Raw genomic sequence first — 21,591 nt, forward strand, 5'->3', positions numbered from 1 at the left:
ACTCTGCACAGCGGGAAAAGATTTTAAACAGAATATAAATGTTCAGTAGGCTATACCTAGGCTTATATGGATTTGAACTTAAATTGATACTTTGTAGCTATCGTTTCAAACGACGAAATATCAATTGTGTCAGCACCTCTAGAGTTAAATCAATAGATGTCTCTAACTAACCCAAGATAGTTCATCTCTCTCGTTTACAGTGTGAGCAAACGAAGCATAGTGGGCAGAACAAGCACGAGCTACCTAGCATATATTTTCATATTTCCGGTAGGGAACGCCTACTCTTTAGTGCGCGTGTGCACAAACTCACTCAACCTTGCGTTCATTCTAAACAACGCGACTTTGGCAAACGCGTGAAGTCTATTAAACTTTGTTTACTGTGTTCGTAACATATTCTAGTTTTTGGAACATATATTTTTTGATCCGATGTTTCATCACTGAAAAATGTCCAGTTTCACCTAGTTCCATCCTCTCCCACCGCTAGCCTTTCTCTCACTACCACATTTGGTGGCGAGGTAACGTTGGACGGATGCTTCAGTTTTATAGCCCCTGTGACGTGTATGTGGCTAAATATCCAAGCGTGCGCGCGAATGGTACCTGACGGACACGTGACAGAGAGCGGATCCCGTCTGGTGGTCCGGTTACAGCAGATGCCAAGATGGCTGCAAGCAATTATTATGGGTTCACTCACGGTGCCGGTCCGCAGTACAGGTAATTACATAGCTTCTGGCTATGGGTAGCATGCACTCGTCTCGAGTCGTCGCCCCGTCTTGTTGCGACGAGTATGCCTCCAAACGCCTCATTGCTGGTGCGATATTCCTAGCTCGAGGCCTTGGGAGTGCAATGGATATGCTAGCCAGATTAGTTAGCTAGCTAACGTTACTGTTAGGCATCAAAGCAGGTTCCATTCTTGCCCGGCTAGGGAGAGCTTCGCACTTGGAATGTGATGAAACCTCAAACTCTCAATCGTTTTGCAAAGATGATTAACTAGCTACTATAGCTAGCTTGATATTTGTGTAGTAAAATGGCTAGCTAGTTAGCTTTTTTTCCTAGCGGTAGGGGCACACGAATTAGTTAAATTGAGGTCCAGAGGTGTAATCATTAGTCCAAACAGTTGCGTTTTGCAACGAAAACTGAAGTTTCTATTATTGGACAAATTCAGATAGATAGTTCCCTCCCCGTTCCGTTTAAGAAACGTTTAGCAACAAAATCGCCATAATGAATATGCCCCTGGTAAGCTTCAAACTAGCAGTCACATTTTGGGCGAATATGCAAACATTTTAGGTGGTTCAATTGCAGATAGAAATGCTATGAATAGAGCCGACACGATTCCTTGTTCTAAATGTAGAGGGTTGTTTTGTTCTAACATATTTACATAACTTGAGGACTCCTGATATCTCCAGGAGTGATAAGTATAATTGTTTGTCTTAATTTGTTGTCTAGTACGGTCTTTTTGCAAGCTAGGGCCATCTACTTTAAGTGTTGCTCTTCTTTCCAGTAGCCACTTGGTGTGTGAACTGCTGACTGCTCATAACTTGCAGATGATTGTTGACACATCAACCATGATTAAGGGGCAGGGCAATTTGTGACTGTTGTGGTCTGAAACAAAAATGGCTCCGCCGAGTTATTTGAGGAAGGAAAGAGCGGAAGTCTCCACATCTCTCTCACTTGAGTATCTTACCTTGTTATTTTCAGATGTCATTTTAGCAACTGTGTTCTATCCCAGTTTGCTCCTCTACCTGTAGGCTTTACAGACGCTCCCCACCCGTTGGCTGCAACCCTTCTAATTTAGTGTACCCTGCTCAGCCTATGCTGCCCTTCGCTCCCTAGACTTTTTGGCCCTGACTGAGACATGAGTTACCCCAGAGAACACTGCTACTCCAGCTGCTCTACATCTGACTACATTTTCTCTCGTACTCCGAGAGCATCTGGTTGCCGCGGTGGTGGCACAGGACTGCTCATTTTTCCTAAGTGGCGATTTTCTATTTTCTCCTGCCTCACTCACCTGTCCATCTCATCATTTGAATTCCATACTGTCACTTGTCCACTCAAGCTTAACGTTGTCATCTATTGCCCAACAGGTGCCATTAGAGTTCCTTAATGAGCTTGACACCTTGATAAGCTAATTTCTAGATGGCTAACCACTCTTCATACTGGGCGACTTCAACCTCCCGACGTCTGCCTTCGATGCATTTCTTTCCAACTTTCTCTTTCCCCTCCTTGCTGCTTTTGACCTCACCCTTTCCCAGTCCCCTCCCACTCACAGGGCAGGCAATACGCTTGACCTCATCTTTTCTAGGAGGCTGCTCACCTACTAATCTCACTATAAACCCCATCCAGGTCTCTGATCACTTTGTTTCCTTTTCTGTCTCCCTCTCTTCCAACCATAGCCACTCAGCCCCTACCGAGATGGTTATACGCCATCGCAATCTTCGCTTTCTCTCTGCTAAATACTTCTCCCTCCTGTCTCCTGATTCTGCCTCTTCGACCCTACTAGCCTCCCTTTCTACATCCTATGACTCGCACTGTCCCCTTTCCTCCCGGCCGGCTTGGCCCGCCCCTCTTGCTCTGTAGCTGAGTGACTCATTGCGAGCTCACAGAACAGGGCTGCGGGCAGCAGAGTGAAAATGAAGGAAAACTAAACTTCCAGAGGGCATATCATCCTTTCACTCCCTCCTCTCCTTTCACTCCCTAGGGAACTCTTTTCCACCTGTCTCTGACCAACTCTGTCGCTATATCTCTCAGAATGATCTTCTTGGCCTTAACCAGTGAGGCTTCAAGACGGGTCACTCAACCAAGACTTCTCTGTGTCAAGGAGGCTTTTCCGCACTGCCAAAGCTGACTCTCTCTCCTCTGTTCTCATCCTCCTAGATACACAACTGGCGGACCGGATCCGGACCCAGAACGGGGTCAATACGGACCGCGGGTCCCAAGAGAAAAAACAAACAAAAATACAATAAAAAATCATTTTATCTTTTTACTCGGTTGGGCTTCGACCCCTGTTAGCATATAAACACACAAGACATGGAAGAATGTGTTGAACTGCATGAAATTAGCTTTAAAACGGCCCTTCAAATCTCTGCATCAATGTGTAGAATTGCAGGAAATTTGCTTTAAAACTACAATCTTCTCTCTGCCAACGAGGGGTGTGAACAGTTTTCGTCGCATGGGTTGTGAGGTGGGGGTTTGTTACTACGCCGATAAATTACATTATCCATCCGGACCTTTGCCACCTAGGAAATTTGTGACCGGACCTTCTCAAATAGTTCTTCAGTACCCCTGACCTAGATCTATCCACTGCCTTTGACACCGTGAACCATCAGATCCTCCTCTCCACCCTCTCAGGGCTGAGTGTCTCGGGCTGCACACTCTTGGATTACGTCCTACCTGGCAGGCCGCTCCTACCAGGTGACGTGGAGAGGATCTGTGTCTGCACAATGTACACTCAGTACTGGTGTCCCCCAGGGATCGGTTCTTAGCCCTCCTCTTCCCTCTCTACACCAAGTTACTCAGCTCTGTCATATCATCACATGGTCTCCTGTCATTGCTATGCGGATGACACTGAATTTACTTTTGTCCTTCCCCTCTTCTAACACCCAGGTGGCGAGACACATGTCTGCGTGCCTGGCAGATATCTCCGCTTGGATGTCGGCCCACAAGCTCAACCTCGACAAGAGGGAGCTGCTTTTCCTCCCGGGAAGGCCTGCCTGCTCCAAGACCTCACCATCATGGTTGACTACTCCATGGTGTCCCCCTCCCAGAGTGCAAAGAACCTTGGCGTGACCCTGGACGACACCCTGTCGTTCTCTGCATACATGAAAGCGGCGACTTGCTCTACAACATCAGTAGAGTACGACCCTACCTCACACAGGAAGCAGCGCAGGTCCTAATCCAGGCACTTGTCCTCTACCGTCTGGACTACTGTAACTCGCTGTTGGCTGGGCTCCCTGCTTTTGCCACCAACTTATCCAGAACACTGCAGCCTCTCTTGAACTAGAACTCGCACTTGACTAATTTCCCTCGTAGCCATGACTTTTCTGAATAATGTACTTACTATAACTGATATGTGGTTGTCCCACCTAGCTACAGTATCTTAAGATGAATGCACTAACTGTAAGTCGCTCTGGATAAGATGGTCTGCTAAATGACTAAAATGTAAACATTCCAAACTTCGTCCTGCTTAACTAGCCTCCGGTTACGCTTTTTGGGGAGGAGCTGCCCCTTGAAAAATGACACGTTTGTTAGCTAGCTTCTTGCTAACTTTACTTGCTAAATAAATAATTGTTGCCTAATGTCTGTGTACTGTCATTATAATATCCAGAGAGTCATGTCAAGTGAACCTGGCAGCCGTGACGATGAATAATATTAGTTTTGGCTATGATGTTCCATGTGGCTCAGTTGGTAGAGCATGCCGCTTGCAACGTCATGGTTGTGGGTTCGATTCCCACAAGGACCAGTAATTAGAAAAACATTTTATGAAATGAATGCACTCGCAACTGTAAGTCGCTCTGGATAAGAACGTCTGCGAAATGACTAAGATGTCAAATGTATTATCGGCCAACCAGATCAATAACACTTGCATTCCAGAGGGTGGATCCTTTGCTGCTTCAAACTCAAAAAAACTGCACCCTAGAAATATGTTGCCAACCTATTTTACAGTCAGAATACTTTGTTTTTAACCGTCACCACCATACATTTTTAACACTATTCCCTGATGTTTACATGGCAGCCTAGAGCTACTAGTTGCCAGCTCATTCTGCATCTGCTGTAGGCGTATTATTGATTTGAGTGAAAGCTTTCAGTCTCAGTTGATGCCTCTGAACTGGTGGTGCATCAGCAGCAGTGGCCGATGATGTTGATTACAGTAATAATGAAGAATTATTTTTGTGCATAAATCGGGATCATTACATATGCCGCCTGACTGTCGAAGTCATTGCACTCTACTTTTATAGAAACATTGCTCTCTTTGGTCAAGTTCCTTTGCATTGTCTGCCTTGTGTGTAGTTGCGTACCAGTACACTACAGTGTGAGGAACAGCCTAAACGTTTTCGCAGCTTTAATTTGGGTGCTTATTCTCCCCATAATCCATTACATTTATGTCCTTTTCCCACATGAAACAAAGCAGGGTTATTCCAGACAAAATGCTGACACAGATCATTTTAGAACACCTGTGTTGGGAAGGCTGTCTTAGCATCACAGTCCACGCTAATGATAAGGCTGTTGCTTTATGTTTGCAAGGTCATCCTTTTGGCACTGCATATTCTGCAGGAAATTGATTTGATGTAGAGTGTCGTAGTCTGCGCAGTATTTTCTGTATTGTAGGTGATGAGTTCTTTCAGGACTCATCCTTGAGTAATTGTTTAACTTAAACTGGTGTTTCAGTAAATAGGGGGCTCAACAATGTCTACAAACAGGTGGCATTGTTTATAAACGGCAGCGTGTGCTGTAGGTAAATGCATCAAGCATGATCATGTTTAATAGATAGCCTTTCTCTAGGCAGCCACAGTTGATGCTGTTTGTAAAAGTTATCTTTTGATTGAAGATGCTAGCTTCTAACTCTCCTACAAGTTTTTAAATCTACATTATGAAATGTTCATGTTCGGTAGGCAAGTGTTTGACGGGAAAAATATGATGAATACAGGAAATAGTCTAGTTGTACAGTACTCAGACTACACACTTACCATTTGAGAGATGGGCTTCATAAATGTCAGTGAGTCACTTGGTATTGAGAGCATTTTCCGTTTCCAATATGCCTCATTCTTCACTCCAACTTCTCCATCTTGTCTCTGTCACCACAGCGTTCAGCCTCCACCGGCCTTTGCCCACCCCACTACAGCCAGCTACAGTGTTCAGCCGGCCCCTGCCGTGGCCCATGCGGTGACTGCCTCCTATGCCCCTGCCCCTGCACAAGCAGCCAGGCCCGTGGCCTCTGCCCCCTACCTTGCAGCCTACCAGACCCACCCTGCTCCCCCAGACTATGGCTATCGGCAGCCGGACCCTACGCCCCAACCTACCACCACCCCACAGGCGTACCAGCTACCGGTATACACCGAAACGGTCAGTCCCATTTAGGTTCTTTAGCATCCCGTTGCGTGTTGTCATCGTGTTTTAGCTATTGTATATAAATGCAAGTACCAGGGGAGAGTTTTAGATTGTTCAAGTCACAATCTGTTTTGCATACACTTTTTTTTGCTATGCATGTTTTACTCTGTAAAACCACCTTTCAGGATAACTACAGTTACGGACGCCCACCTGCAGTCACTAGTTATGAGACTAAGCAGTACTATCAGACGAGTATAGCTCCAGCTCAGCGGACACCAACAGAAGCTTACTACCAGACAGGTGAGTCATTGCCAACCTTAATCCCATGCATAGTTACACACAGACAATCATAACACCGCAATGCAAGAGCCACCGATTCATTTGAAAGGTTCTCTCTGAATGTGACAATACATTGTTTTATACACTATTCATGAGAACATACTATTGTGCAAAAGAACTTGGCTGCTGGTATACTGCAAAAACCTGTATGTTGAATGCCGTGTAACTGGAGCCAAGCCTGTTAAACAACACTGTGATGAGGATCTCTTTTTCTTCCCTGTAGGTGTGAAGAGTGGCTACAGTCCAGTCAGCACGGTGTACAGCCAGCCCCCTCCACCACAGAGGCAGGTCACAGCCTTAAAGCCTCTGGCCCCCGCTAGCTCAGTGTCCACCAGCTATAACATCTACCCAGTGTCCACCAGTGTTCAGCAGCCTCCAACTCCCATCTCGTCTTACACCCCCTGCTCCTCCTTCAACTCCACAGCTGCCACCTCCTACTCGGGTAAGAGCGAGAGAGCATCTTCCCACACTCCCAGAGCTCCACATTTAGCGCCAGGATCAACCCTTGTGAAATTCAAGCAAGCACAGCTTGCATATTTGTCACAGCATATGTGTTTTTACTGTGTGACCCCCTTCTGCCCCGTCTCAACTCTCCATCTCTCACCTTAGGCATCAGCTACTCTACTTATGACTCGAGTGGCTACACTTCCACCCCCTCCTACTACCAGCCTGCACAGCTGCCCGCTCCCCAGCCGCCACCCCAGCAGCCCCAGCCGTCCATGCAGCTGCCTCACAAGCAGCTCACCAGCTCCTCCTGGAGCAACGCGGGCAGCAACATGGTGACCGCTCCCACAGTCAACGCCTACAAGAAGCCCATGTTCCACCAGAACAGGCTGCAGAAGCCCAAAGGGCCACCCAAGCAGCCCCAGCTGCACTACTGTGACATCTGCAAGATCAGCTGTGCCGGCCCGCAGGTAGTGGTGAACTGTGTGGGTGATACGTTATGAGAGGGACAGGTCATTTGTTGGCAACGGACATAACGACTACAGAGTCAACTGAATGTACAGTATTTTAACATCAATCAAATGTATTTATAAAGCCCTTTTTACATCAGCCGATGTCACAAAGTGCTATACAGAAACCCAGCTTAAAACCCCAAACGGGTAGCAATGCAGATGTAGAAGCACGGTGGCTAGGAAAAACTCCCTAGAAAGGCAGGAACCTAGGAAGAAACCTAAAAGGAAACCAGGATCTGAGGGGTGGCCAGCCCTCTTCTGGTTGTGCCGGGTGGAGATTATAACAGAACATGGCCAAGATGTTCAAACGTTCATAGATGACCAGCAGGGTCAAATAATATTAATCACAGTGGTTGTAGAGGGAGCAACAGGTCAGCACCTCAGGAGTACATGTCAGTTCAGAGTTAGAGACAGCAGGTGCGGTAGAGAGGGTGAGTCGAAAACAGCAGGTCCGGGACAAGGTAGCACGTCCGGTGAACAGGCCAGGGTTCCGTAGCCGCAGGCAGAACAGTTAAACATGTAATGTGCCTAAGATGAGACATACTGTAGAAACACAGGGTTGACATTCAATGTTTTTTGCAGGTTTGTTTTTCTAGGTATGTTGAATTAACTGTTGTTGAATGGTTTTCTCTGCAGACGTACCGGGAACACCTCGAGGGCCAGAAGCACAAGAAGAAGGAGGCTGCTCTGAAATCTGGCAGCGCGGTGGGGAGCAACGGGCCCCGGGGGATTCAGACCCAGCTGCGCTGTGAACTATGTGACGTTGCCTGCACTGGCGTCGACGCGTACGCTGCCCATATCCGAGGGGCCAAGCACCAGAAGGTAGCACAGCTGCACTGACAGGAAGAGAAACATCAGGCAGCTAGCTAGCTAATTGAAGCACTGTTTAGCTAGCTAATTGAAGCACTGTTTAGCTAGTTAATTTCTCTAGATCAGCTCTGTGATAGTTGTAAATCTTGGTGTATTGTTAGTGTACCACTTTTAATCAGGTATTTATGTGATATCCCAGCTCAGTGGTTTGTGTTATTTCTCTCCTTAACCCTGTATAGGTGGTGAAGCTCCACACCAAACTAGGCAAACCTATACCGTCAACTGAACCCATTTTAGTGAACAATGCTCCGATTATCTCAACGTCGACCGCTGGGAAGACGACCCCTGCTGTCGTCACGTCAGCTGCCTCTGTAGCGCCACCCAAACCGGTGGTCGTAAACGCCGTCAAGGCCCCAGCACCTGTGAAGAAGCCAATCACACCCAAAATAACCCTTCTTGGTAAATCTTCCCCAGTAGTTGGGATTATGATATCTGTGCTGACAGATTAATCCAATGATGGATAATTGAAGCAGTAATTTTGGACTCAAACTACACTTCTACGTTGCACCTTACTAATATTTGGCCTTCCTCTTGACAGCCAACAAGCCGGCCACCCCTCCATCAGCCAAGGTGGATGAGGACAAGCAGTTAGCAACCGCTTCTAAGAGCGAGACCACGAGTGACGATGAGGACGGGGAAGGAGTGGGGGGGCAGGGGGACGTCCAGCCTGTGGGACATGACTATGTGGAGGAGGTAGGAGTTGTTTTTCTTGATTCACTAATCATTTGTTAAAAAAAAAAAATGCGAAGGTTATGGTCTGTTCTAATGCAAGTTTTCATTTTGATGATGGGAAGGTGCGTAATGATGATGGGAAGGTGATTCGCTTCCACTGTAAACTCTGTGAATGCAGTTTCAATGACCCCAACGCTAAAGACATGCACCTAAAGGGACGCAGGCACCGGATGCAGTACAAGGTAAGAAAGTGCATCGTATAGCGAAACATTTGTCCAAGGTGTTTCTAGAGCTAACCGCTACGTACTACAATGCACTTACTGTTCTGTACTGCCTGTACTGTCTGTACTGTACTGTCCAAGGTGTTTCTAGAGCTAACCGCTACGTACTACAATGCACTTACTGTACTGTCTGTACTGTCTGTACTGTACTGTCCAAGGTGTTTCTAGAGCTAACCGCTACGTACTACAATGCACTTACTGTACTGTCTGTACTGTACTGTCCAAGGTGTTTCTAGAGCTAACCGCTACGTACTACAATGCACTTACTGTACTGTCTGTACTGTCTGTACTGTCCAAGGTGTTTCTAGAGCTAACCGCTACGTACTACAATGCACTTACTGTCTGTACTGTCTGTACTGTACTGTCCAAGGTGTTTCTAGAGCTAACCGCTACGTACTACAATGCACTTACTGTTCTGTACTGTCTGTACTGTCTGTACTGTACTGTCCAAGGTGTTTCTAGAGCTAACCGCTACGTACTACAATGCACTTACTGTACTGTCTGTACTGTCTGTACTGTACTGTCCAAGGTGTTTCTAGAGCTAACCGCTACGTACTACAATGCACTTACTGTACTGTACTGTCTGTACTGTACTGTCCAAGGTGTTTCTAGAGCTAACCGCTACGTACTACAATGCACTTACTGTACTGGCAAAATGAATTGACTGTAACGTAAGCATTGAACACTCTGACCTGTTGTACAAGCATATGTCAAGTCACAGAAAAACTATCGCCACTAGATGGCAGACTTTGTTTAGGCAGGATGTAGAAATTGCTTGCAATGTCCTGTAGCCCCCTTGTCATTTGGCCATCAGTTGAATAATGTCATTTACATCAAATTATAATTTATTTGTATGACGGCTATATGCATACTTCTCAGTTTGAGAGCCTGCTACTCACTAGGTGTGCGTGTGACTGTGTGAATATAAAGTACCAGTCAAAAGTTTAGATGCCTACTCATTCAAGGGTTTTTCTTTATTTTTTACTATTGTTTACATTGTAGAATAATAGTGAAGACATCAAAACTATGAAATAACATATATGGAATCATATAGTAACCAAAAAAGGGTCAAACAAATCAAAATATGTTTTATATTTGAGGTTCTTCAAATAGCCACCCTTTGGCTTGATGACAGCTTTGCACACTCTTGGCATTCTCTCAACCAGCTTCACCTGGAATGCTTTTCCAACAGTCTTGAAGGAGTTCCCACATATGCTGAGCACTTGTTGGCTGCTTTTCCTTTACTCTGCGGTCCGACTCATCCCAAACCATCTCAATTTGGTTGAGGTTGGGGGATTGTGGAGGCAAGGTCATCTGATGCAGCACTCCATCACTCTCCTTCTTGGTCAAATAGCCCTAACACAGTCTGGAGGCCCGTTGAAAAACAAATGATAGTCCCACTAAGCGCAAACCAGATGGTATGGCGTATCGCTAAAGAATGCTGTAGTAGCCATGCTGGTTAAGTGTGCCTTGAATTCTAAATAAATCACAGACAGTGTCACCAGCAAAGTACCCCCACACCATAACACCACCACCTCCATGCTTTACGGTAGGAAACACGCATGCGGAGATCATCCGTTCACCCACACCATGTCTCACAAAGACACAGCGGATGGAACCAAAAATGCATCTCATGAAGCTGGTTGAGAGAATTCCAAGTGTGTGCAAAGCTGCCAAGGGCAAAGGGTGGCTACTTTGAAGAGTCTCAAATATAAAAATATATTTTGATTTGTTTAACACTTTTTAGATTTAACACTACATGATTCCATATGTGTTATTTCATAGTTTGTCTTCACTATTATTCTACAATTTAGAAAATAGTAAAAATAAAGAAAAACCCCAGAATGAGTAGGTATGTCCAAACTTTTGACTGCTACTGTATGAATGACAGCTCTTGAAATTGTTACCATCCCTTCATTCCCCTCCTGTAGAAGAAGGTGAACCCAGAGCTGCCGGTGGAGATCAAGCCCAGTAACCGGGCCAGGAAACTACAGGAAGGCAAACTTAGGAAACAGAAACAGAAGGCTGTGCTGAAGAGACAGAGGGATGATGAGCAGCGCTGGCACTTGGAGATGAGGTCAGAGCCAGACAGCAGCTGGCACACAGAGATGAGGTGAGAGCCAGACAGCAGCTGGCACACAGGGATGATGTCAGAGCCAGACAGCAGCTGGCACACAGGGATGATGTCAGAGCCAGACAGCAGCTGGCACACAGAGATGAGGTCAGAGCCCTTGCTTAGGCATAGATCTAGGATCAAGCTTGCTCACCCCAAAATCCTAGTGTCATCCATTTGGGGTTAAACGGATAATGTGAGATTTTGGCAATTAAGCCCTTTTCTACTTACCCAAAGTCAGATGGATACCATTTTATCTCTCTGCGTGCAGTTTGAAGGGAGTTGCTAACTAGTGTTATTGAAATAGCTAAATAGCATGTACAGCTGTACCTGTAGACTTCGTCATTGCACATCGTAGCTATACTTATAGACTTAGTCATTGCGCTAATCCTCGTTAGCTATGGCTGCAAAACTATCTTTAACTGCCTTTTAAACTACACGCAGAGATAAAATAAAAAAACCTATCGATGACTTGGTAAGTAGAAAAAGGTCTTAATTGCCAAAATCTCTTAAGGTCTGAGCAGTGTTTAGGGGCAACTTCTTCTTCCTATGGGTTTATTTTTCTTAGAAATGATTTCAGATGAAGGCAGAGCAGGGGAACCCTGCTGCTGGTCCACTACCGTATAGTTCTGAAACCCATGCTCTCACAGTATGGTTCAACCACAAGAGGAGTCCCCTACCTTCGTCATTAATAGAGAAATGTTCCTCTTATTACGCCTGTTCCCCTTTTCATTACAATTCCTCCTAATATCTTAATATAGAATGCCTGCAACATCTTAAGTGATGAGAACTCTTGAATCCCCCTGCATAATCTAACCAAATACCTTTCAACAGTCTCAAAGATGTCTTATTAACTTCTGATCAGCATTTTCTCCTGTCAGATGGGTAACTCAGCAGAAAAATCTACCCAGTCTGAATATTTAATAATCCTGTGCTGTATTTGCCAGGCGCTATGAGGAGGACATGTACTGGAGGAGGATGGAGGAGGAGCAGCTATACTGGGGGGAGCAGAGACGCAGGATGCCCCCCCCTCCACTCATGAGCCGGCCTGGCATGCCAGTGCCACCCCTACTGGTGAGAATCAATGATTCAATCAATGTTCGGTCTATGTGAACTTGATCGCTTGAGGAAAAACTGGTGCAACCAGGATTGATATATTTAGCTTTTCAGTTTGTTTCCAGAAGTGTTTCGTTGTAGAGGGAACCTGGTTCTATTCAGCTCTTCTCCCCTTAGCAGCCTGTGCGACGGCCGGACTCCCCAGACGACCGCCACATCATGGCCAAACACTCCACCGTCTACCCTGTGGAGGAGGAGCTGCAGGCGGTGCAGAGGATTGTGTCCCACTCTGAGCGAGCCCTCAAACTGGTGTCTGACTCCCTGCTGGAGAAAGAGCCCCCCGCTGCTGATCCTAAGACTGATACAGAGGCTGATGCTGGCGAGAAAGGGTAAGAGCTGTATGGGTCTGTACTAGTGCACACCTTTCTATGGGAATGTTCTGTAATGCTGCTCCCTCCTGGTGTGGGCCATCGGCGTGGGGTTGGGGGGGAGCTTTCACGATTGCATTGTCTATCGACAATGTTTGACAGCCATCGTGATGTCACAAAACATTTTATTTTTATATTTGAGTTTGTCTGCTCCTCCGGAGTCTGTGAGAGCACACTGCAGGACAACATGCCAAATGGCCTATTTCCTATTTACCATAGCCTAATACATTTCAATACATATGTGGTAGTTAAACTATTCACAAAATGCAAGAGAACAATGTAGATTGTAGAAAGAGCGGAGAGCACCAAAGCTGCGCAAAAATGTCAGGTAAGGTCTGATTTCCTCTTACCCCCCCGCCCTCTGTCGGATGAACATGGGCCTTTTGCAGTGGGCACTCCGTTATCTAGCTTATTGTTTTAAAGTCTTTATCTCTTTCTCCCCATTTTCCCATTCAATTAAAATGTGAGTTGTTGGCATAAGCATACTAGCCTACTCTTTCAATATCAACCATCAAATTAATCTATAGGTCTAACGGAGTTCCATCTCAAATTCCATCTCAAAGTTGTTTGCGAATATCCGAAATAAAAACATAATATAGTAATAATGAGAGGGAGAACAAAACATTGCAAGTTGAACCAAGGAAGTTTAAACAAACCTGGTACTTTTCTGCTTTACTTGACTAAAGTGTGGGCAAAATAAACTTTGCTGTTGGAAAATCCCTCCTTGCAAACCAAAAAGCCAATAATATAGGCCTACACACAGGCTACTGTCAGTAAAAGTAGCAGTGAAAGGTACTTTTGAGAAATTTAAACGTATTAACGAATATGTATAATATTGTTGAAGTCTTTGTTACTGTCCTTGAATTGTGTAACGGGCAATTGGGCATAAGCTCCCGCAGCAGCACTTTCAATAAGGTGGAACAAAAGTGTGTTTCAAATGGCTTACAGATTGTTGCTGACTTATATAAATGCACAATCTGATCAAATAAATGGTTTAGCCTATAACATTCTTTATAACACGTGAATGAACATTGGCTTATGCTAAAAACGAATAGGCCTATTGGCATATGCCTTTTGCCTACTGAACTGTACAAATCCTAAATATAAGCCTACAAGTTACAAAATTAAGTAGACAAAAAATAACCTAAATTAATGCAAAAAAAAACAAGTCTTTCAAGGTTTGACAGAATATTTTCTTATCCTATAGGTCTTTCAGCTTTGAATATAGGCATTTAAAATGAAGTGCAATGAGGAACCATTAGGTCTAGTTGTTTTAACCATGTCTACGGCCTACCTAAAGGTTTCTGGCAAGGAACACCAGCATGTTCACCTTCTCTGTCCAAGAGTAGCAAACTCAGTAGGAGGATGGACTAAATATTGACAGAGGTTTGTAGTCACTTTGCCCTGATAATCTTTTTGCGTATTCTGCAAGTGACTTCGGTCAGGTCTGCTAGTTCACCTTTTATCATTCGGCCTAAAACCAAAGAACTGCCAAACAGGCGAGGACGTGCTTTTCATTCCCACCAAGTAAGCCATCGGTTTTTTTTTTTCTGATTTGGCGTAAGGCAGGCTAAACTATAGTGAAATGCCATCACTTCATTTTTTTTTTACAGTCAAACTGTTGGAAAGTACCGTAATTTGCGGACTATAAGCCGCTACTTTTTTCCCAGGCTTTGAACCTCGCGGCTTAAACAATGACGCGGCTAATATATGGATTTTTCCCGCTTTCAATAAAAAAAAATTAAAAAACACACATTCTGTGACGTGCTCAGTTTTTTGGCGGCATGAAGCTTTCATTAGACCAATGAAATTGCCGAACGGGTTATGGTCAAACAACTTTTTTGTTTACTGTTTAGATTAAATCGAGCGCTCTCAAACTTCCCATCATTCTGATTACGGTAGTCATTTTGTCACCCTCATCATGGCAAAGACACGGAGAAATGCATATAATGCAGCTTTCAAGTTGAAGGTGATTGATCTGGCTGTTGGAAAAGGAAATAGAGCTGCTGCACGGGAGCTTGGTCTGGAGCAATGACTTTCTTGGTAGGCTACTGTTTACTGCTAATTTTTTCTTTTTTGTTACAAGCCGTGTTTCGTTAAAGCCTGTAAAGTTCATTTGTTTAAATGTACCGGTAGGCACCTGCGGCTTATAGACGTGCGGCTTATTTATGTTCAAAATAAATAAATAAAAAATATTCAGTGGGTGCGGCTTATATTCAGGTGCGCTCAATAGTCCGGAAATTACGGTAGCCTAGTGGAAGAAAGAATGTTGCAAATGCGCTTACCCAGATCAAGATGAAATAACCAATTAGCCGACACTTGATACGGCTATAGTATTAGTTTTTAAAAGGTAGGCTAATATGAATCATAGCCCTACCAATTTGAAAATCATGCAGCCTAGACTAGATTAAAAAAAGACCTAGGTCTAACACTGTTTAGGCCTAGCAATGTGTCTTTTATATTGCGTTCTTCCCGCCAATTGACTCCTCTTTGAGCAACGCGATGCAATAGACGATACAATCGTATATCAACGATGTTTGGACAGGACAATGTGTCATTCCAGACATCACCCAACCTTAGCGTGTAGCCTGATGTGTATTTTTGTTTACCCATCCCTGCTTGACCTCTGATCCCTGGTGTGTAGACCTGACACTCAGGCGGCCCGTATGCTGAAGGGGGTGATGAGGGTTGGCATTCTGGCCAAGGGCCTGCTGCTCCACGGGGACAGGAACGTGGAGCTCATCCTGCTAGCTGCCAAGAAGCCCACCCTCTCTCTACTGAAAGACATCGCTGAGCAGTTGCCCAAAGAACTGACGGTAAGACAATTCTCAGCTTCCCTTAAGTGGAATCATATCTTTTGGGATCCACTGTGTATGAGATGGTGTGGTTTTCTACATGCGGTTGGATTATACACCAGAAAATAACACGTCACCCGTTATAAGGAATAGTTAGGGACTTTTCCCGATCATCTTTGTTGCTATTTGGTCAAAAGAGGAAATCTGATTTTCATAATCAAATGACAAACCACAACTCTTGACTTGTTGTCATGAAGTTGTCATCAGGGCTGCACCAACACTTGAAAAGGAACTTACTGTAAGATAACACTGTATCATTAATGATTCAAGGAGAGCGGTTTCCCCTCTGTCTGTATTGCAGAGCTCAGTTCCTAAACCTGCAATCCTCTGAACAGTGAAACGTGTATTTGCATCTGTGGTGCCTGAGACGCCAAGATTAGTGCTGATATGGGACACAATACCAGTCTGCCTTACCAGTGGTCACAACATTTAGCCTACAGATGGGCATCAAGACTATTCAAGAAGAAACAGTCAAGGAAAGGACCTATACCAAAAAGACTTGGGTTCAAATAGTATTTTTCTTTCAAATGCTTTAGCCTGATGTACGTTATAAGCTTGTCTGGCACAATGTAAACAATGGAATAGTCAACAAAAATGATTGCTGTATTTTCACATCTGGCACTCCAGCAGGTTCAGTTAAATGTCCAAAGCATTTGAAAGAAACCAAATACTATTTGAACCCAGGTCTTATACCAAATTAAATTTGTATATTAGACTGTGGTGTGTGTCGCATTTCCTTCCTCTGAAGTTCTGGTATAATAGTGTTTTTCATCAGAAGTGCTTTTGACTGATCTTTAGTACCACTGCCTGGTTATGAGTCATGACACCTGTACCCTACAGAGACTGGGGCTATAGTTAAACATGTACTCCCTTAAGGTTACATGAAGCCCCCCCCCAAAAAACATGTTAATAGAATTACTCTCTTAAGCATTTATCCACTTCCACAAGATGATATAAATGGGCATTTTTTAAAGTTAAATGCAGCTATTGAGAAATTATTTGAATATCTAGGGCCAAATACATAGTTAAGATGAACCTAGTGCCCCATCAAACGAACCCCCCCCGCCCCCCAGTCCAAAAACATACCCCCCCCTCCTCTGTAGTGAGTAATCCAAAGTGTCCTTTTAACCGGCAGACATTTTCTGAAGATCAGTATGAGGTACAGGCTCACCCTGAGGAAGCCAACATCGTGATTTTTTCGAGCAAGGAGCCAAAAATGCAGGTCACCATCTCTCTAACTTCGCCGCTGATGAGGGAGGACCCTGCCCCTGAGAAGGAGGAAAAGGCAGGAGACAAAGCGGCTGAGAAAGGTTAGAGAAGCCAAGCTTTCAGTCCAATAAATGCACTGTGTCTTCCAAAGCTCAAACTAAGAAATGGGACTTTTAACCAAGCCCATAGACTTTCACCCAAATGTGGTAGATATCGTAGAATAACACTTGTTTCTCCCCTCCCGGCCCTTGAAGGTATGAAGTGAATTGACCTGCCCATTCATTTCTGTCTCTTGTTTTAATTTATCCATTATTTCCAGTATCAGTAGTCTCTCTGTTTTCCACTTTACTTTGTCCGATATGGAAATCTAAAGCAGGGCTCTCCGACCTTTCTATGCCATTTGTGTGTGTGTGTGTGTGTGCGCGTGTGTCTATGGACACATGCCCAGGTGAAACCAAGAAAAACAATGGAAGTGATGAACTATACAAAGATAATGCCCAGGGATGAGTGTGCTTCTATTAACATGACATGCAGGAATAATTGTATCACTTTTGATATCAATTTAAATGTCATTTTGTTACTATTAATCTCCATCTAGGCTAATGTCAATTTATCATCTTATCAATAGTTGCTAATGTGGTTTTAAGAGGTGCCATGAAACCTCTCTCATCCCTGTTAACTGAAACGGCATCATCAAAGTATTGATTGACAAGGTGTTGGAGTGTCATTCTATCCCCACACAATGGTCTCTATTGAAGTTGGGACTAGATTGTTGAATTGATCAGTCTGCTATACAGTTAAACCCCTGTCGCATTGCGGCACACTCGTAGAACCATTGTGAGATGCAAAACACTCCCTCACCTATGTGAGCTGATATCCCCTTTTTTCTATCACTGTAAATACCCTTACTTGGAAAAGGTTTCAAAATTGATATTTCCCATTGCTTAAGTTGTTGTTTGATCAGTTTGTCCGCCTGTATCAGCAGACCTTGGCAAAACATACAGGATGTACATGCATTCCCCCCTGTAACAGAGGAGCTAACACTCTTGCCACAAGTCTGTAGGAACATGGAAAGCCCCACTGTGCTACTGTAGCTTATCTTGTGAAATTACAGTTCTAAATGACTAAGGAGTTTCCATATGTCTATTCACTTCAATATGTCTATTGATAAATAGCATGATATGGCAATGGATGCATTAACAAGTCCCACATCAAAATTCCTTGAGTTCCCAAATCGAATGCATTATTGGCACATTTTCTTACCATGGAAGGGATTAGTGGTAAAGTAGTTGAATTACCCTGTTTGTCATATTTTGTTACTCAACACATCCAATGCAATCACTTAATATTTCCTCCTGACTTTCATTATCTGTCTGTTATTACCCATAAGTCATGAGAAACTGGGTGAGACAGTACTGTAGGTGGCTCTGATGGACACAGTCATACGAGTGAGAGCAGTAATCAATGAGCCAGTGTGTTCCTCCTCTCCTACTGTAGGGGTGCCTGAGAAAGACCCTCCTGATGTTCTGAACCGAAGGAAGTGCCTGGAGTACCTAGCTGCTCTGAGACATGCCAAGTGGTTCCAGGTAAAGAGAATATGTACAATGGAAAACATGTTCACTCCTAAGTATCCCGAGTCCCAGATCGTGACCAAGACAGCACAAACAGATCTGGGACTCAGACTAACGCCTAAGTACTGAGTCCCAGAATCCATAAACGGGGCCTAGGTAAAACTCCAGGTCGTAGTTAAAGCTTGTCTGTGTATAACAGTGCACTGTAACAGGTGTGTGTGGTATCTACAGGCTCGTGCCAACGGTCTTCAGTCCTGTGTGATCATCATTCGACTGTTACGTGATCTGTGCCAGCGAGTGCCAACCTGGGGCAAGATGCCAGCCTGGGTGAGGATGTTCTCTCTGTGTTCAGCTTCTTTTTTTTAAACGAAGCTAATTGACGTTAGTTCTTAATTGTGTCTTAACGTGGTATGTGTGAACTCCCTGTGTTCAGGCTATGGAGCTGCTGGTAGAGAAGGCCATCAGCAGTGCCACAGGGCCCCTCAGCCCAGGGGAAGCTATGCGTAGGGTCCTGGAGTGTATCGCCACGGGCATCCTACTGCCAGGTGAGGGAGTTTGCCAGTATTATTTGTTAGTATTAGTTAGCCAGGGTGGGATCACTCCACATATACTGCAGTTGTTTTGACCCACCTGGACCCTCTTTGTTCTCTATTGCGTCTTATTGGTCATTCAGGGGGAACTTGCATTTTGAACTGTACAGCGTGCTCTGTCAGCGGTATACATAGCTAGCAGTGTTACTTTACATTCTTGAAGCAGAAGTTGTTCAGAGTGGTGGTATGTAAGCAGTGAGTGGAACAATATAAATAATGTAGCAGTAGTCTATCTATAGCAGTTTGAGTGATTTGTGTTCCTTCTCTCAGACGGTCCTGGGCTGCTGGACCCCTGTGAGAAAGCCCAAACCGATGCTCTGGGGAGCATGACGAAGCAAGCCCGGGAAGACATTACTGCCAGCGCGCAGGTACTGTCACTACCACACTCTCACCATGTGATTGGGCATAATCAACAGTAACTTTTGGAAGTCTACCACCTTAGACTGGGAAACGGGGTGACATACAGAAGACGTTGAATACGAGTTTCTGTAAAGAAAATGGATAAACTATATGGGTACAGATCCACTTAACCCCTTAGTTATTATGCTTGCTCTGGTTACACTCCATTCGTGTTTGATTTTCACCCATTGATATGTGTGAGAAGGGAATGTGTTTGAAGTCCAATGATCCACTTCTCCTCTCGTCTCTCTGGTTCCAGCATGCTCTGCGACTGCTGGCGTTCCGTCAGATCCACAAGGTTCTGGGGATGGACTCCCTACCGGCGTCCAAGGCCAGCGCTCGGAACCGCAAGCGCAGACGGGATGGGAGCGAGACGGGAGAAGGAGAGGGGGAGGGAAAGAAAGACAAGAAGGAAGATGCAGAAGAGGTGGATGCTTGATCTCTCCCAGAGCAGTGTTAGCCTGGGCGCCCGCCTGGTTCTGCTTCTAATGTTGGCATGAGAATGATAGGGGAGTAATGCAGAAACGGACTGGCACCCAGGCTAGAGCAGGTTAGTAGTCAATACTGGCAGAATGTCACATTCTTTGTTTATTTTTATTCTCAAAATCTATATGAATATAACTGACTTAGTCGTAACATTTCTGCCTCCCCTAGAGGGAGGAGAGAACGGGAGGGGAAAGGTAAAGATTATTTACTGTAATTCTCTCCCATGCATTCTGTACTGTAACATACTGTAGATGTACTTCCAATCGTGCTGAAAATTGACTTTAACGTCACTGACTGACTGACTGAGATTAAGGAGCTAATGACTGATAGCCAGATCCCAGATATGGATGTGCTTCAGGCCAAGTCCTCTTCATGTATTTATGGCATGAAAACGATTGTCAGAGGAGTCAACGATCGTCAGGAGTTTGCTAAAGCACAAACTGATCTGGAACCAGGCTAAATGATTGCATCATTCCATTTCCAGAATATTTGCCCACTCAGCTACTGAAGCCCTCCCATCAGTACCTGTACGAACCACTGTTACTTACCATAGTCTTCTATGTACTGTAAGTACTCTTACATGGATACCTACATTGTAACAAAGCTCTTTTAGCTTTTTTCCCTGCTTTTCTTATTGAAGACTGCTTTAATCCTATACTGCACAGGCTAGTTCAAGTGTTTTATTATATACCGAAGACTGCAGGAGGTCCTCATCTAGGTGCATGAATTGAGATGAGTTCTGTAGATGAGGATGGGTTTTGCTGATGGGTCTGGGGTGAAGACCTGTTATTCAGGAGGTTTTAAATACAAAGACATGGGTAAATTAAAGTGTGTTTTAAATAATGTACAGTTCATTGTGCCTAAATTGCAGGCAATGACAAATTTAAAATGCTAAAGCTGTAATGTAAAGATAAACACTTTGAAAACATTGCTCTTTGAAAAGCACTCCGTATAGTCTATAAAGATGCCTATAAATTTGTCAGGACACCTGAAAGAAAAACAAATCTGATTTGTACAAGTTGTTTGCACCACAAAACACTTAAGGGAATCACTGGGTAATAGAAACTGTTTTGTCTAAGAGGAGTTGACTGATAGCTCATACAGTATGTTGCACAGTCTAAGTCTAGCATGCTGAGGGAATGAAGCACTTATAAAATGACCATGATATTATATGCAGCCATATATTTATCGTGTAAACTTGCCTATTAACAATCTGTCTTTTGTGTTACTGGGGGAAAATGTCTTGAGCGAGAACTAAAGTATGGATATCTACTGAAATAATCCAGGGATAAGTCTTTAGACTTTCTTCCTTGTGCCTGCATTGTTTTGTGTCTAGGAAACGTCATATCTATGGACTGAACGTTCTAAAAAGGGGAACATTTTAACCGAAACTGGATCTTGCAACATTTTGAAGATCTTATTCACATCCTGTATCTTTGTGCATTAAGGTTTTGTAAGAAGCGGATTGTGCTTTTCATTGATTTTATTTACAAAGAGCATCTGCGCAGCACCGTTTTAACTTTTTGTTGTTATCTTTGGAGGATATTGCAATTGAATTTGTATTGTTGAAAGGAGAGGTAACGTTGCTGTGATATTTTAATTTCTTTGTAGTGGCGCCTTATACCAAGGATGAATATTAAAGACTTAACCCATGGTCTACTTTTCTGATTAGGTGAATGTATTATTTTTTTACTGAACTTGCATTCCACACCTTGTAAAATGTT

General features: G+C 44.2%; 1 protein-coding gene across 2 annotated transcripts; it reads left to right on the forward strand.

The window, feature by feature from the left end:
• Window positions 1–317: 317 nt before the first annotated feature.
• Window positions 318–21,535, forward strand: LOC106613677 (zinc finger RNA-binding protein). 2 transcript variants are annotated; one of them, XM_014216186.3, is made up of 19 exons: window positions 318–711; window positions 5,799–6,057; window positions 6,228–6,342; window positions 6,605–6,823; window positions 6,991–7,295; window positions 7,974–8,159; window positions 8,387–8,606; window positions 8,746–8,900; window positions 9,002–9,121; window positions 11,092–11,273; window positions 12,221–12,347; window positions 12,510–12,718; window positions 15,402–15,573; window positions 16,748–16,922; window positions 18,319–18,407; window positions 18,624–18,719; window positions 18,826–18,937; window positions 19,253–19,350; window positions 19,641–21,535. In XM_014216186.3, exons 1-19 carry the CDS (start codon window positions 659–661, stop codon window positions 19,818–19,820), a joined length of 3,072 nt encoding a protein of 1,023 aa, XP_014071661.1. In that variant the 5' UTR covers window positions 318–658; the 3' UTR covers window positions 19,821–21,535. The 2 variants fall into 2 exon arrangements, with proteins under 2 accessions (XP_014071661.1, XP_014071660.1); XM_014216185.3 differs by having other exon boundaries at window positions 319–711; window positions 12,507–12,718.
• Window positions 21,536–21,591: the final 56 nt, after the last annotated feature.

This window comes from Salmo salar, chromosome 10, assembly GCF_965601325.2.
Source record: "Salmo salar chromosome 10, fSalSal1, whole genome shotgun sequence".
Classification (NCBI taxonomy): domain Eukaryota; kingdom Metazoa; phylum Chordata; class Actinopteri; order Salmoniformes; family Salmonidae; genus Salmo; species Salmo salar.

Bases quoted from the DNA above. Each gene is read 5' to 3' on its own strand.
- LOC106613677 (XM_014216185.3), top strand. From the start codon at position 659: ATGGCTGCAAGCAATTATTATGGGTTCACTCACGGTGCCGGTCCGCAG. The intron at 12,348-12,506 runs GTGAGAATCAAT...TTCTCCCCTTAG, and splicing joins TGCCAGTGCCACCCCTACTG to CAGCCTGTGCGACGGCCGGA. The intron at 18,720-18,825 runs GTGAGGATGTTC...CCCTGTGTTCAG, and splicing joins GGGGCAAGATGCCAGCCTGG to GCTATGGAGCTGCTGGTAGA.